The sequence below is a fragment of the Cryptomeria japonica genome, chromosome 3 (genome assembly GCF_030272615.1).
Source record: "Cryptomeria japonica chromosome 3, Sugi_1.0, whole genome shotgun sequence".
Lineage (NCBI taxonomy): Eukaryota > Viridiplantae > Streptophyta > Pinopsida > Cupressales > Cupressaceae > Cryptomeria > Cryptomeria japonica.
Genome location: NC_081407.1, coordinates 691,727,673 through 691,741,253, shown reverse-complemented (window position 1 = coordinate 691,741,253; position 13,581 = coordinate 691,727,673). Strand labels below are relative to the sequence as shown.

At 36.3% G+C, this 13,581-nt stretch overlaps 1 protein-coding gene across 1 annotated transcript in view; it reads right to left on the bottom strand.

Moving 5' to 3' along the window:
- LOC131078359 (uncharacterized) overlaps positions 1–11,153 on the bottom strand; it is a 130,940-nt gene extending 119,787 nt beyond the window's left edge. Inside the window, exons 1-5 of the mRNA XM_058016032.2 lie at positions 10,856–11,153; positions 10,674–10,784; positions 10,391–10,505; positions 9,043–10,001; positions 8,820–8,951 (exon numbers count right to left, since the gene is read on the bottom strand). Of these exons, the coding sequence (XP_057872015.2) occupies positions 8,820–8,951; positions 9,043–10,001; positions 10,391–10,505; positions 10,674–10,784; positions 10,856–10,857 (1,319 nt within the window). The 5' untranslated portion in view covers positions 10,858–11,153. The remainder of the gene's footprint in view (positions 1–8,819; positions 8,952–9,042; positions 10,002–10,390; positions 10,506–10,673; positions 10,785–10,855) is intronic.
- Between the last annotated feature and the right edge of the window lie 2,428 nt (positions 11,154–13,581).

The window sequence follows — 13,581 nt, the reverse complement described above, 5'->3', positions numbered from 1 at the left end:
TTAACTAATAAAAATACAACAAACCAGCAAACGTAGCCTGAGAGATATATTCCTATCCCCATAAAATACTCAGCCAACTATGAAGACATTCAGATCATGGAAAGGATTTTCTAAATGTCAAAACCTTATCCAAATTTTACATTCAATGAGAGATGCAAGAAACTAAGCCTGCCTGAACTAAACGATTCACACCCTAGAAGTTTAGAACATTCATAACTAGGACACACTTAATTTGTTTCCACAAAAAGAGATTCAAACAGCCCTAACTTCATCGAAAGAAGTTGTATATATAATCTATTGGTGTTGCCTTAAACTTTGTGTGCACTATGTATCTATCTCAATCCTCTATGCCTGATCCTGATACCTTACTTCAATTGTGCATTTAATAAATCTGTTGCAACAATGAATTTTTTGCAAGCAAAGGGTGGAATTAATCAACTCATTTATAAGAATTTTGACACTTGCAACAACTCTCTGTTGCAACAATGAATTTTTGCAAGAAAAGGGTGGAATGGATCACATGATGATGACGCCCATACTCACAAGTACCACAAAACATCTTTCAAAGGCCAATTGCCTCTTTCATTTCTAAGGAGATCTCCTTTAGACGTTTACTATCTGCAGCCATCAGATCTCATTGAATTTCAATAACCCATGAATGTCTACTGTCATGTGTGAAAAGTGATACAAGACTAACTACTAAATTAACCCAAATCAATCTTCTCTCCACAACACATTGGAAGACAAACTGACCGAAGCTGTTTATACTTGACTACTGTCCTAAAAAAGAGAGCCAAGCTGACTAGATTATGTTCCTTTGTTGCAAAGAGGATCAATTGATAGATAATTGGTCTAATTAAACCTAGAACTGTAATGATTAACCTAATCAACTGACTGTTGAAAAGATGACATACCAGAAATGCACAGAGACAAATACAAATACAGAAAGATGGCACAGAGAGGAACCTGGCACCAAAAATAGAGGCTCACTATGCAGCACAGAAGCATTGGGCAATAGTGTTCAAGAGCAGAAAATGCAGATTTTGTGAGAAAGGACTGATTCAGCAGGTTTCTGAGCAGCAGTCACTAGAAACTTAAGTGAAATTGACAGGACACTAACACTGGGCACTAGGGTCCTAGTGTTTTGCTCTGAACTTCAATTGATTATCGATGTCACAGTTTATTCTAGTTTTCAACTATTGTCAAACTCCAGATCTGCACCTACACAAGCACAAAGAGAGAGAGGATGGTTGTGGCTATATAGGATCTAGTATCAGTCAAGCCCCCACTTATGTATTCCTACCTCCACGAAGAGCCATGTTGATAAAAGATAGTAGTGTGTGCTCTGAATCTTAAGTATGTCGAAGATTGTGGTGAGCAGTGAAAAATGCAATAAACAAAATAAAACCATATTCAAGTGTGTTAGAATGGATTCCTAAATGCCTCAAACATGATAGTGCAATAGCCAACCCAAAAAAAAAATCAAAAAATGATAATAAACCAAGGGTAGCAAATCATAACAAATCAGATTAGGTGATTAAAACTCAGAAAATGAAAATAAACCAAGAACCATACCAAACTACAATGGAGAGATACAAGCCAATCATCAATCAGTGATTCCGATCATCCTACAACATTTGAATAGCTTCAACCCAAGGAACAAAAGAGCCAATGATAATATAGCTTTTTCACAAATGAAGAGCGTTTTTCAGAATTGCAAAGCTAGATATTCATTTCAGCAGGGCTTTGTCCTGGAATTCAAATCCATAGTTGTTTTCAAATGTCAAACATTCATGCTTAAATAGGGATCACAAGGTTAATTTTAGGTGCAAGTCAACACATAACAATCAAATGTCAAAATCGAGGTATGTCACATAAGGCAACACCAACACTCACCTTGTCCTGAATTTTCAAGCAAATTTGGTGAGACACTAGTGCTGGACGCTAGGGTCCAAGACAAAATGCTCGTTCAAACGAGAGCAACAAGTGGCGGGACCCATGACTCGGGACATAATCTCAGCTTTGGCATTTGATAAATGTTTCCAGCTCAAGGTCATCGATGCAACATAATAACAAGATTTAGCCATAGAAACAGCATCCAAGCATATCTTGGACGTATGAGGTCAAGCTCACTTCCAATGCACCTGTGTATCTGCTGTTAAATGCGCTGTGCCTATAAACGAAGCATCATATCATTTTATCACCCTCTCTCTGCTGTTGGTCAGAATTTGGTGTGTGGGAGAAATGAAAGAACTGAGCAATTTCTGAAGTAACATCTGCATATATAATACCTATAAATAGAAATAGAAGTGGTCATTCATCCTCAAACTGCATGTACTAGCAGATGAAAAACAGCAACAGCAGTACTCAATGCTCAGAAATTATTTGCTGGTCCAGACCATGATTTGGGCAACCAATCTAAAAGAGTTGATGGCAATGCTTCATGTTTAATATTGCATATGTGTGAGGTCAGGAATGTTATCATTTTCCTTGCAATCTGATTTGTATGAATATAACAGAGAATTTAACGTTCACGCCCAGAACTGATATGACAGTGAATACAAACACTGAAATTTCGGTTCAGTTATATATGCATTTTCCATTCAAAACTCAAACCGGTAGTATATTCCATCACATTTGCAAACTGAAACTCATAACTTGCATATGAGCAAAACTATTTGATATAATGACAGTTAACTGAGCTTGAGAAAGAAAGTGGGAAATTTAGCACATATTTAGGTTGGGATCCTATGTTGATTGTAACTAGGTAGAATGCGGATTCCAATTGCCTTAAGGCAACATTGGAATCCGCCAAGGGCTGGGCCCTTCTCTCCCTTCTCACACGCCACTCTTAGGGCTGGGCCCTTCTCCTCCCACACGCCACTCTTAGGGCTGGGACCTTCTTCTCCTACACGCCACTCTTAGGGCTGGGCCCTCTCTCTCACGCCAACATAAAATAGGGCAGACCCTATCCTCACACCACTTGATGTGGCTTTATAAAAACATGATAAGGAATAATAATAAATAAAATAAAGGTTATTTTATGCTAAGCCGACTTTAGAGGTTTATACCTAGAGGAAGATATATGTATGAGTTCATCAAATGAAGTAAATACAATTTTCATATCACACATACAATGCGATCTGCTCTGCTCCTAAATGTGATCTGCCCTCCTACACTTGGCGAATCTGCTCCTTGGTGAACTGCAAGAACATTTAGCTAAATGCTGCTTCAACCTATCGAAGTTATCTTCTGCTGGTGGATGTCTTGATCATCCACAACTAGGGCATCACTCTATATCACCTTGGCAACTTGCTGTTTGGACAGCAATCAGAGATAAGTGTTGTAATCAGAATATTGTATTTAAGGCATAATCAGATCTGAGGATCTTTCTTGCTGGGTTTTTCCTCCTCGGAGGTTTTCCCAGGGTACTTGTGTGTTGTGTGTTCATTTTGTTCATTTCTTAACTTTACTTAATTCTGGAAATTCCTAAGTACCAACAGCAATTCATATAATCTGGAAATTAAGTTAAATTCCTATTTTCTGAGTATTGAATTAATCTAAAAGACTAAAATCAACATGGTATCAGAGCCAGGTTCGCACTAACCAGTGATCAGATTTAATCATGTAATTTCAGTCTCTTGTTCCTTCCTTCTTTGGTGACAGGTCCAAATAAAAATCAGATCTGAAGCAACACTGAAACCAAAAGAAAGAATTAGGTTATGGCGTGTTGATCAATGAATTCGGTCTTCAAACTGTGAACATCTTCCTTAGGCTGGAAACAAGTTTCATTGATCAGCAAACCTAATGCAAATGAGGGCGCAGTTGCAACAATGTGGATATGATTCACCTTCGACCAATGGAGAAGCCTGCGAGGTAGTATTTGCAATTCATGTGGAAGTCTTCGTTAGGTTGATAGTGAATCTGACACATTCAGGTGTATTCTCTCAATAATTTAAAATAAAAGATTCATTCATTTAACATTTAATGTTTTCATTGTCATCAAAGTCGTTTTATTGATAGATCCTTATATTTACTACGTGTTAAAGAATCTTTATTTAGTCCTTGTTAAACTGAATATTATAAGAGGGTTCTTGGTTAATTAAGGTTGTTGTTAAGAGCTTATTATTTCGTTTGGGCTGCATATTTATGTAGTGTTTAAGATCTGATCTAAATAAGAATTGCAGATCTGATCATGAAAGATTGTGTCCCTTTCAAAGGGTAGATATAATGAAGAGTTGCACTCTCTCAAAGGGTGCTAATTGTGGAAAGGGCATACATGATGAAGAGGTGTGACCTCTCCATCACATTGAGAGATAAAGGAAAGGAATCAAAAGCATCCAGTGACATCACCATGGATCAGATCAGATCACAACCGTTATTAAGTTACAGGCAGTAACATCTTTGTTCTTTGTGGTATGCATGGGGATGAGTTGAATATGTATGCTTAATATGAAGCCTGATAATGTTCTTATGCAGAATTTAATAGTAATATTAATATAGACTGTAACATGTATGACGGTTTAATAATGCTTTTCTAACTGTTCATATGACGATTAAGTAAATTATGTGATGGAGTCTGTAATACCTTTCAATCTCACCATCCAATTATGGAGGGAGAATACAAGGAAGCAAGAGTACTAGGCTCCAGCAGGTACGCCAACCCCAAGTGTGGGCCAAGAGGCCAAGTTGATGGGTCCTTGGTGCTCTTGGGCTTGTTGGAGAGGGATAGTCTCGAGGCACCTTGGGTGATTCTCCATGAGCTCCATAATGGGAACCGGTGTAGGGAGAAAAAATGGTTTTTCTAATCCTTCATCACTATGATATGTATATAGTCTATCAAGGCATAATGGAAATGTTGACTAATCTGTTGTGCAGGGTCCAGACCAAGCGTAGTTGACAATAGTGTTCCCATATTGTAATCACTATGCATAGATCTTAATATAAGAGGGTCCCATTAGGAGACATTACACACACACACACATATATATATATACCACCAGCAATTGTTGGAGTATGGAATGCTAAAAAGGGCAAATCTGAAAATAATATTAGACTGTTGTTTTATAAGATTAATTCCTTTTATGTATTTGTTGTTGGATGACTAGAGGTTTGATCTGAAATACCTTTATATCCTTTATCAGAATTATTTTGATTATATACTGCAGCTTTCTAATTGCTATCGATTCATGGAAGTATAGTTATCTATCAAGCTCTCACTATCATTGCTTGGTAAATATCTTCATTGGTAAGTATACTTCACTCTCCTTGTAAACATTCTATGTCACCATCACGTGGTACTTCATTATTAAAAGGTATTAGTACTTCGTCATCTATGATCTGATTGAGTTTTGATCATCAATTGAATGATTCTATATTAGTTACATAAAACTGACTTTTTCAATTGAGTATTTGTTATCATGAAGTGTGAAGTATTATGGAAATTAATGATATACACTAATATCCTCAATTGCTGACTTAGAATTGTTCTAATTGATAACTATCGTACTTCTGTGAGCTAATTAGGTCATACTAATGGTTGAATGCATGTACTTTCAAATCTGTGGAAACCTTGGTGAGGCAGAAAATGAACATGACTTAACCCTTATGAGGTTCTTTGTACATCCTTCATGAAAAACTAGAATTTTGTTATAACCTGCATGGTGATGTACAAGTTTCAGGTTGGCTAGTTTTTAATTTGTGTTACATAAGTATTGTCTTAAGCATTCTATGTATCATTGGTTATATTGTTAAAGGGATGCATCTAACTTATCATGAATGTTGTGATCCTCACCCAAGGTCATTTTTATATAACCTCATATAGTAGGTGATGTATGTCGAGGGCCAAGGCCATACTGACATCAGAAATCCATAAGCTTGGATTGATGTGGATTAAGAGGGAGCCCTATGATCTTCAATAAAACTCCTGGTATGAAAGAGTACTTGATAAGCCTAGGGTTTTGTAAAGATTTTAACCTATTCCTTAAAGTATTTGAAATGCTAATTTTGATTCCTTATGCGGATGATCTAACTCTGACCGATAAAGATAGTCTCATGATTAATATAAGAAAGAATTAGCTCAAAATTGAGATGGAAGATCTAAACCTAAAATGCATTACTTCTAGGTTAGAAGTGTGGCAAGGATCTAATGAAATTATTCTAAATCAAGTTTTCTATTGTTATGTTAGAATTATGGATTATAAACTTATATGGAAACTAACTTGAAGAAGTTGAGTATGTCTGCAGCCAACTATGGTCTTGCAGATTCATTTGAATACAGGCAGGTTGATTGGTGAGTGCATCAGCTAATCAAGCTAAGCATATTGTTGCAGCCAAGCATATTTTGATATATTTGCAAGATACAATTGATTATGGGCTGAAGTTGCTTAGGTTCAGATTGATCAAGAAGTGTTACAGACAAGGAAAACACTTCAAGCATTCACCCGATGCGATCTCTTGGACCTACAGGAACAGTCCTCAGTTGCATTGAGTATTGCTGAAGCTAAATACATTGTTGCAAGTGTTGCATCAAGAGAAGCAGTGTGGTTTCTCAAAATTCTTGTTATGTTATTTTGATTTATTATCAGGGTTGTATAGAGATACCTAACAATTCAGTGTTTTATGGCAGGACAATCCTGTGTTACAGATGTTCTCACCAAGTCTCTTGAAGCTTGAGTACTTTAAAAGATAGACTTAGAGTTGTGGAGAACACCGCCTTGGTTGAAAGGGAGTCTCAACCTCAGTGATACATTGTGTTGTATCAACCACCCTCTGCGGGCAATGTAAGGTGGTAGTGTAATCTTCTCAAGGAGAACGGTAATTGTTACCATCCTCTGCGAGCAATGTAAGATGGTAGAAAAGATTCTCTCCACCCTCTGTGGGCAATGTAAGGTGGATCCAATCTATGCTTGTGTGCGAGCTGGAAGACTATGTTATGTAGTTCCATTCTATGCTTGTGTGCAAGATGGAAGACTACAATATTCTGATTATGTTTATTCCATTATTTGCTTGTGTGCAAGATGGAGGATTATGTTTATTAGATTCCATTCTATGCTTGTGTGCAAGATGGAGGACTATGTTTTCATTTATGCTTATGGAGGACAATGATTATGTAACTCCGCTCTATGCTTGGGTGCAAGATGGAAGATTATGATGTTACATTCTTCTTTGAGAAAAGACTGAGGTAAAGACAATGAATGATGGATATGCGTGATGGATGGCATAGAAAGACTCCATGATGTGCATGAATAATTGTGTATGTATTCATGACTTGCAAGTGTGCATGTTAAAGTTTTGAATTCACCCTCCACAGGCAGTACAAGATGGATACTATGGGCTACTATTTGTGGCTACTTGTTGTGATCCTCTCTAAGGAGTATTTGAAGTTGACAGCTAAGTTCGGATTACAATTTAAACATTGTATGTATTACTTAGGGCTGGGCCCTAATCTTGTAACCTGGTTGTAAGATTATCTTTCTCCCTAGTTAAGAGGGAGTGTTGATTGTAACTAGGTAGAATGCGGATTCCAATTGCCTTAAGACAGCATTGGAATCCGCCAAGCCCTTCTCTCCCTTCTCACACGCCACTCTTAGGGTTGGGCCCTCTCTCTCACGCCAACATAAAATAGGGCAAACCCTATCCTCACGCCACTTGATGTGGCTTTATTAAAACATGATAAGGAATAATAATAAATAAAATAAAGGTTATTTTATGCTAAGCCGACTTTAGAGGTTTATACCTAGAGGAAGATATATATATGAGTTCATCAAATGAAGTAAATAGAATTTGTATATCACACATACAATGCGATCTGCTCTGCTCCTAGATGTGATCTGCCCTCCTACACTTGGCGAATCTGCTCCTTGGTGAACTGCAAGAACATTTAGCTACATGCTGCTTCAGCCTATCGAAGTTCTCTTCTGCTGGTGGATGTCTTGATCATCTACAACTAGGGCATCACTCTACATCATCTTGGCAACTTGCTGTTTGGACAGCAATCAGAGATAAGTGTTGTAATCAGAATATTGTATTTAAGGCATAATCAGATCTGAGGATCTTTCTTGCTGGGTTTTTCCTCCGAGGAGGTTTTCCCAGGGTACTTGTGTGTTGTGTGTTCATTTTGTTCATTTCTTAACTTTTACTTAATTCTGGAAATTCCTAAGTACTAACAGCAATTCATATAATCTGGAAATTAAGTTAAATTCCTATTTTCTGAGAATTGAATTAATCTAAAAGACTAAAATCAACATCCTACACTATAAGTATTGATTGTTATTTGCTTGATAGATCTCTGAGCTTGAGAAAGATAGTGGGAAAATTGGCACATATTTAGGTTGGGATCTTACACTATAAGTATTGCTTGTTATTTGCTTGATAGATCTTGTTCAACTCTTGTTGATAAAACATTTTGTGAAGTGTGAACAAGTAAAAAGCCTTCAATTTCACATTTAAAAATATTTGGTTGTAATGACTAATGCTTATGTTCATATGCCTCAGGAAAAGCGATCTAAACTGGGTCCAAAAGCAATCTAAACCAGTTTTTGTTCAGTTTAAAAAATAGCTTTCTAGACCAAGTTCCAATTTCTTAAAAAAAATTGACAATTTCTGCTCCTACCGTTTAAAGATTCAGATTTTAAACTATTTCCCATTCAAATTGTTGATTCACAATGTCAAAACTTTAAGTTGCAGTTAATTTGATCTCCAGTTTGTTTATTACCACATTCAGGTACAAGAAAAAATAGCTTTAAACTCAACTATACATAGAAAACTCTTCAAAAACTCAAAATAAGATTACAAAAAAAAAATGACAGATAAGATACCTCAAAGCAGATTCCGGAAGCATGTAAAGCACATAAGCATAACCTTTTGATTGCTTTGTCAGTCTGTCAAGCACAAGATGTACTTGTGAAATCTCACCATACTTGCTAAATAACTCAAACAGGTCATCTTCACTGCATATTTAAAAACAAAGAGCTTTGTGAAAATACCGAAAAGATAAACAGATATAAAGGAACTTGGTTCATGATTATTAGTGTAATGTACCTTGTAGTGAATGGTAAGTTCCTAATGAAGAGACGTCCTGTTTCAACTGCACTCTCTGATTCATCTGGACCTTCTGCAGAGGATGCCCCATTCTGATCAATCTCATTACCATCCATATTTTGATTTGTGTCAGTGACTTTCAATTCACTGGAAATATTATTGTTATCTGTCTTTAAGTCTTTTAATTGGACACCTGGCACACACTGATCTTGTGGATGCTTGGAATCAGGAACATCAATAAATAATTCTTCATTAATAGATCCACCATTGTCCTCATCTTCATCTGATGAACCCTCTTCACAACTCTCATGATCCATTTCTTCTGCAGAATGTTCTTCACCACTATTGTCTTCATCATCCCATGAATGCTTAACTCTGCTCTTAAAGTACTCCATATCTGATACAGTCTCATCTTTGGCTAAATTATTGGACTGGCTAATGTCTGGAGTTTTATTAGCTTCATCAACTGAATCAACAATAATATTTTCATTTTCCAAAAAATCCTCTCCTTCAGTATCTTCATCGCTCTCATCATCAAACCTCACATGCACCCTTTTTAGCTTTTCTGTACTTTTTCCTTTCCCAACTGGTACTTTCCTCAAAACCCCCTCTACCATCTCAACATCTATCTTTTTCTTCCTCTCCCCTATCTGACCATCAACGTGGCCAGGCTTATGATCATAACCATTTTTGGGGCCCAAAATGGTATCATTTGCCCACAACTTTGTCTTATTCCTTGGCTGCATAACCTGAAGAAACTCTTCAAGAAGAGGATCATCCTTATCAGTAGTTGAAGTTTTTTGTATTTGCTTGAGAGTTTCCTTTTTGCTTGATTTCAGAGAACCAGAATCCCTGTCCTTGACATCTTCCTTGACATCTTTCTTGACATTTTCCTGCTTTTGCTGGGAATACCGACTCCAGGGACGTGGAACGTTTGAATCACCAATTTTATATGCAACCTGTTTTAATTTTACTCACTTCAGATTCAACTTTAAAAGGCAATTTACCAAATGCATTTTTTATTGCAAATTCCAACACAAAGTGCGGCTTCCTGGCAAGTAAATGCCATATAACACCACTTTAATAAGCAAAAACATAGAGAAGATTAAGTGGTAATACAATATGACGAGAACCACGTTCTAATCTAGTGAACATATTTCCCATCAAAATAGACTGTCGATTCTGGTTACCACATGACATCTAGGATTAGCTTTTGTTGCCATGCTATTGCTACTCCTTTAATCATTAATTCTTTAGCATAAAACAAACTATTTTGGCATTTGCTCTCTTTAAATTAGATAGACAAATAGAGGAATTTAAATAAAAAATAGTGTCAGAGAACAAAAACCTCGCAAATCAATTTATATGTGTCGAGGTAAGTATCTTTAAAGTACTTCACAGCAGCCTCTGCTTCTTTCTCAGTTCTATATCCAATAAACCCAAACTGCCGGCTCTTCCCCTCCCTGTAAATATAAACAAAAGCCAAATCAGCTTTAATAGAGTAAATCAACTCAAAGAAGAATCTCCCACAAACCCAAGATATGATATGATAAGAGTCTTCGGGGTTTGGGGATTCAGATATATTATGTTTTAGGGTTTACGGTGGGTTTTACGGTTTACAATGAGCTTACTGGGTTCGCATTATTTTGGCATCGGTGACTTCTCCAACTTGAGAGAAATGTTCTCTCAGCCGCTCCTCCGTCAGATAACGCGGCAAATTCTTCACACAAATTCGAGAAGACCTGGAAAGGAAAATTTGTAAGTTCAAAAATTTGTCCCCTAATTAAATTAAAAGGCAGCCGAATGCACTTACATGTCTAAGAATCTGAGCAAAAACCCAAAGCAGTAGACCAACTCCGAGGCCTGTTTAACTCGAAAATAAATAGCAGGCCATTAGTTCAAGGCAAGGAAATTTAAAATGAAATATTCCGTCTATTCCAGTTATGACAGTGAACAAAGTAAATAGCATACTCCATCGATTTGTTTTAAGATTTTGAAGTCACAAATAATGGCACTGACACAAAAATAATCCAATAATTCATATGCTTGGCTACATAGTTCTGCAGAGAGGAAGCTGAAATTAAATTTACATGTACAAGAACAAATACAAGTTTCTATTTTGGGTTTAGGTGAAGGAGAATTTTTGAAAAAAACACGAGAGATTTTTTTGAAAAGTACAAATGTGTTAAAAAATATAAATATTTAAAAATTTTTGAAAAGATCCACTAGTTGAGCATGTACCAATTGTTGTGAGGGTTGTTGATACCTTTTGTTCCAAAAATTGAACAAATAAAACTAATTGTTTGAAACAAAAAATATCAATTTTTGTTAGGAAATGTACCAACAGTTGTTAGGAAATGTACCAATAGTTGTTAAGAAATGTACTAATATTGTAAAAAGTAACCAATCAGGTGATGCCATATCAGCTGCACAACTATTGGGGTCTCTTTTGCACGCCTATTGGTCTCACTTTTTGGGGGGGTTGTTTTGGACACCTTGGCAAAAAGCATGCTGATGTGGCATCATATTTGATGATGTGGCCCTGAAACCTTAGTTATAAGCAAGGGACTTTCCAAGTAGGCTGCTGTAAAAAAATCGGAGTGATTTGAAATTTCCAAGTAGGATTTTGAGAAGCGCGAAGTTAGGGTGCACAACTACTGGGTCCTTTCCCCTAGTATGATACAATGAGTGAGGGTAAGAAGCCTTCAAGCGTTTATATATGTATGTAATGTTTATATCTTTCAATTGAAGCTAAAAAGATTTCAAAAACCTCAAAAGATAGAATCACCGATACAAACAAAATGAAATGAAATGAATTTAAAGAAATTGTATAGGATGGGTTAGTTTCAAGTAGACTCTATTGGCCCTTGCATTTGGAGTTGTAAAATTGAATTATTTCAATAAAACACATTTGGTTTCAATTCTATAATGTAACCAAGTGAACAACTATGTTAAAATGTGAGATTGTTGTTGAGGTTAGTTCTTTGAACCTCCCATTACCAGTAAAGATTTCAAGTTAATCTCCACAAAAAATAGCACTCCATACAATTTCTAAAACCCGCAAAACACAATAGATTTTCACAAAATTTTCAATAGCTAAATCTTCATGATTTGCATCCCCATTGATGTAAAATCACAAAAAATCGAGTGAAACAACACTGTATTTTGCAAATCTTGGAGATTTTTTACAGTGTCATTTTGTGTGGAGATTGGCCGCTAGCTATATATATTGTATACACCTAAAAATGGTCTGAAGATAATTAATTAAATACGCAGTTATTTAATTAATCCCCTTCCCAATTAATCGAATCCATAAGCAAATTTGATTAATTCCTTTATTCATCTACTAGTAAATGAATCTACATGATTTATTTATATAGTTCATTTCATATTCCCTTTTGATTAATTAATCTAAAATAATTAATCCTCCCCCCATTTAAATTCATTCTTCTAATCTCATAATTAGCTAAAACAAATCAAATCATGATTTGTTGAAGTTAATTATCTTTTTCTAAATATTTGAATTTCTAAATTCAAATGAGCACATGGCTCCTAACTTTTAACCACCTAACCTAACCATCCCCTAACCTAACACATTCTATCTAATCGTAGGGTCTAACTAACCCTATCCTCTTACACATCCTAACTTCTTTTATCATAACCTCTTATGGGTTGGATAGTCTCCCCTTGAGACACATGGCACTTTTGCCACATGTCTCCTCCCTTGGACACTTGCCCTCTCATGAGCAAGGCTCCTTGACACTTGTCACCACAGAGATGACAAGTGTCCCTTCCTCCAACCTCTTCTCCAACTTCCTCAATCTTGACCCTTGATATCTTCATATCAAATCCAGACTGTCGATTCTTGCCACCTCAACTTTAGTCTTGGAATTCCTATAAATACCCCTCATTTTGGAGCAATAAGGATCCCTTACATTCATAGTTTTTGCATCATTACTATAGACATCTTTATTTCAATCATCTAGTAATTAACATTTTAGATTAATCATAGCATATTAATCTAGTTTCTTAGATCATACATTTCATACCATTTGCACAATCGATCATGAAGTAGCTAGTCAACTCTTGAGTTGCCACTTTGGAGGTCATTGCTCCGCTGAGAGCCAAACAATCCAACACCTTCAAGGTCCCCAAGAATAGAGGAAAATAGGACATCTCAAAGGAGCCTATGGTTTGCTTTTGTTTAGCTTTCAATTTGCTTCGTAATTCCATTTATGTTGTCTCATTATATGTGTATGCCTATTCTATTTACCACATTTTTAGCATCACGTTAATTGGTGCCCACTGTGGGGCCTAGCCCCTTTGATCTTTAACAAGTTTGCTTGTAGGAAATCTCATTGACAGGTTGATTAGCTCTTTCGGTGCATAGATTAGCTCTCTCGAGCTCTTGATTAGTGTTCTTGGTCTCTATTGTAGCATCTCGACACCTCAAATGGTGTTTATGGGAGATTTCTCAACTCTGTTTTTATGTTTTTCCATACTTTAGTGTTTTTAGTTTATACCTTAGCATTTTGGGTA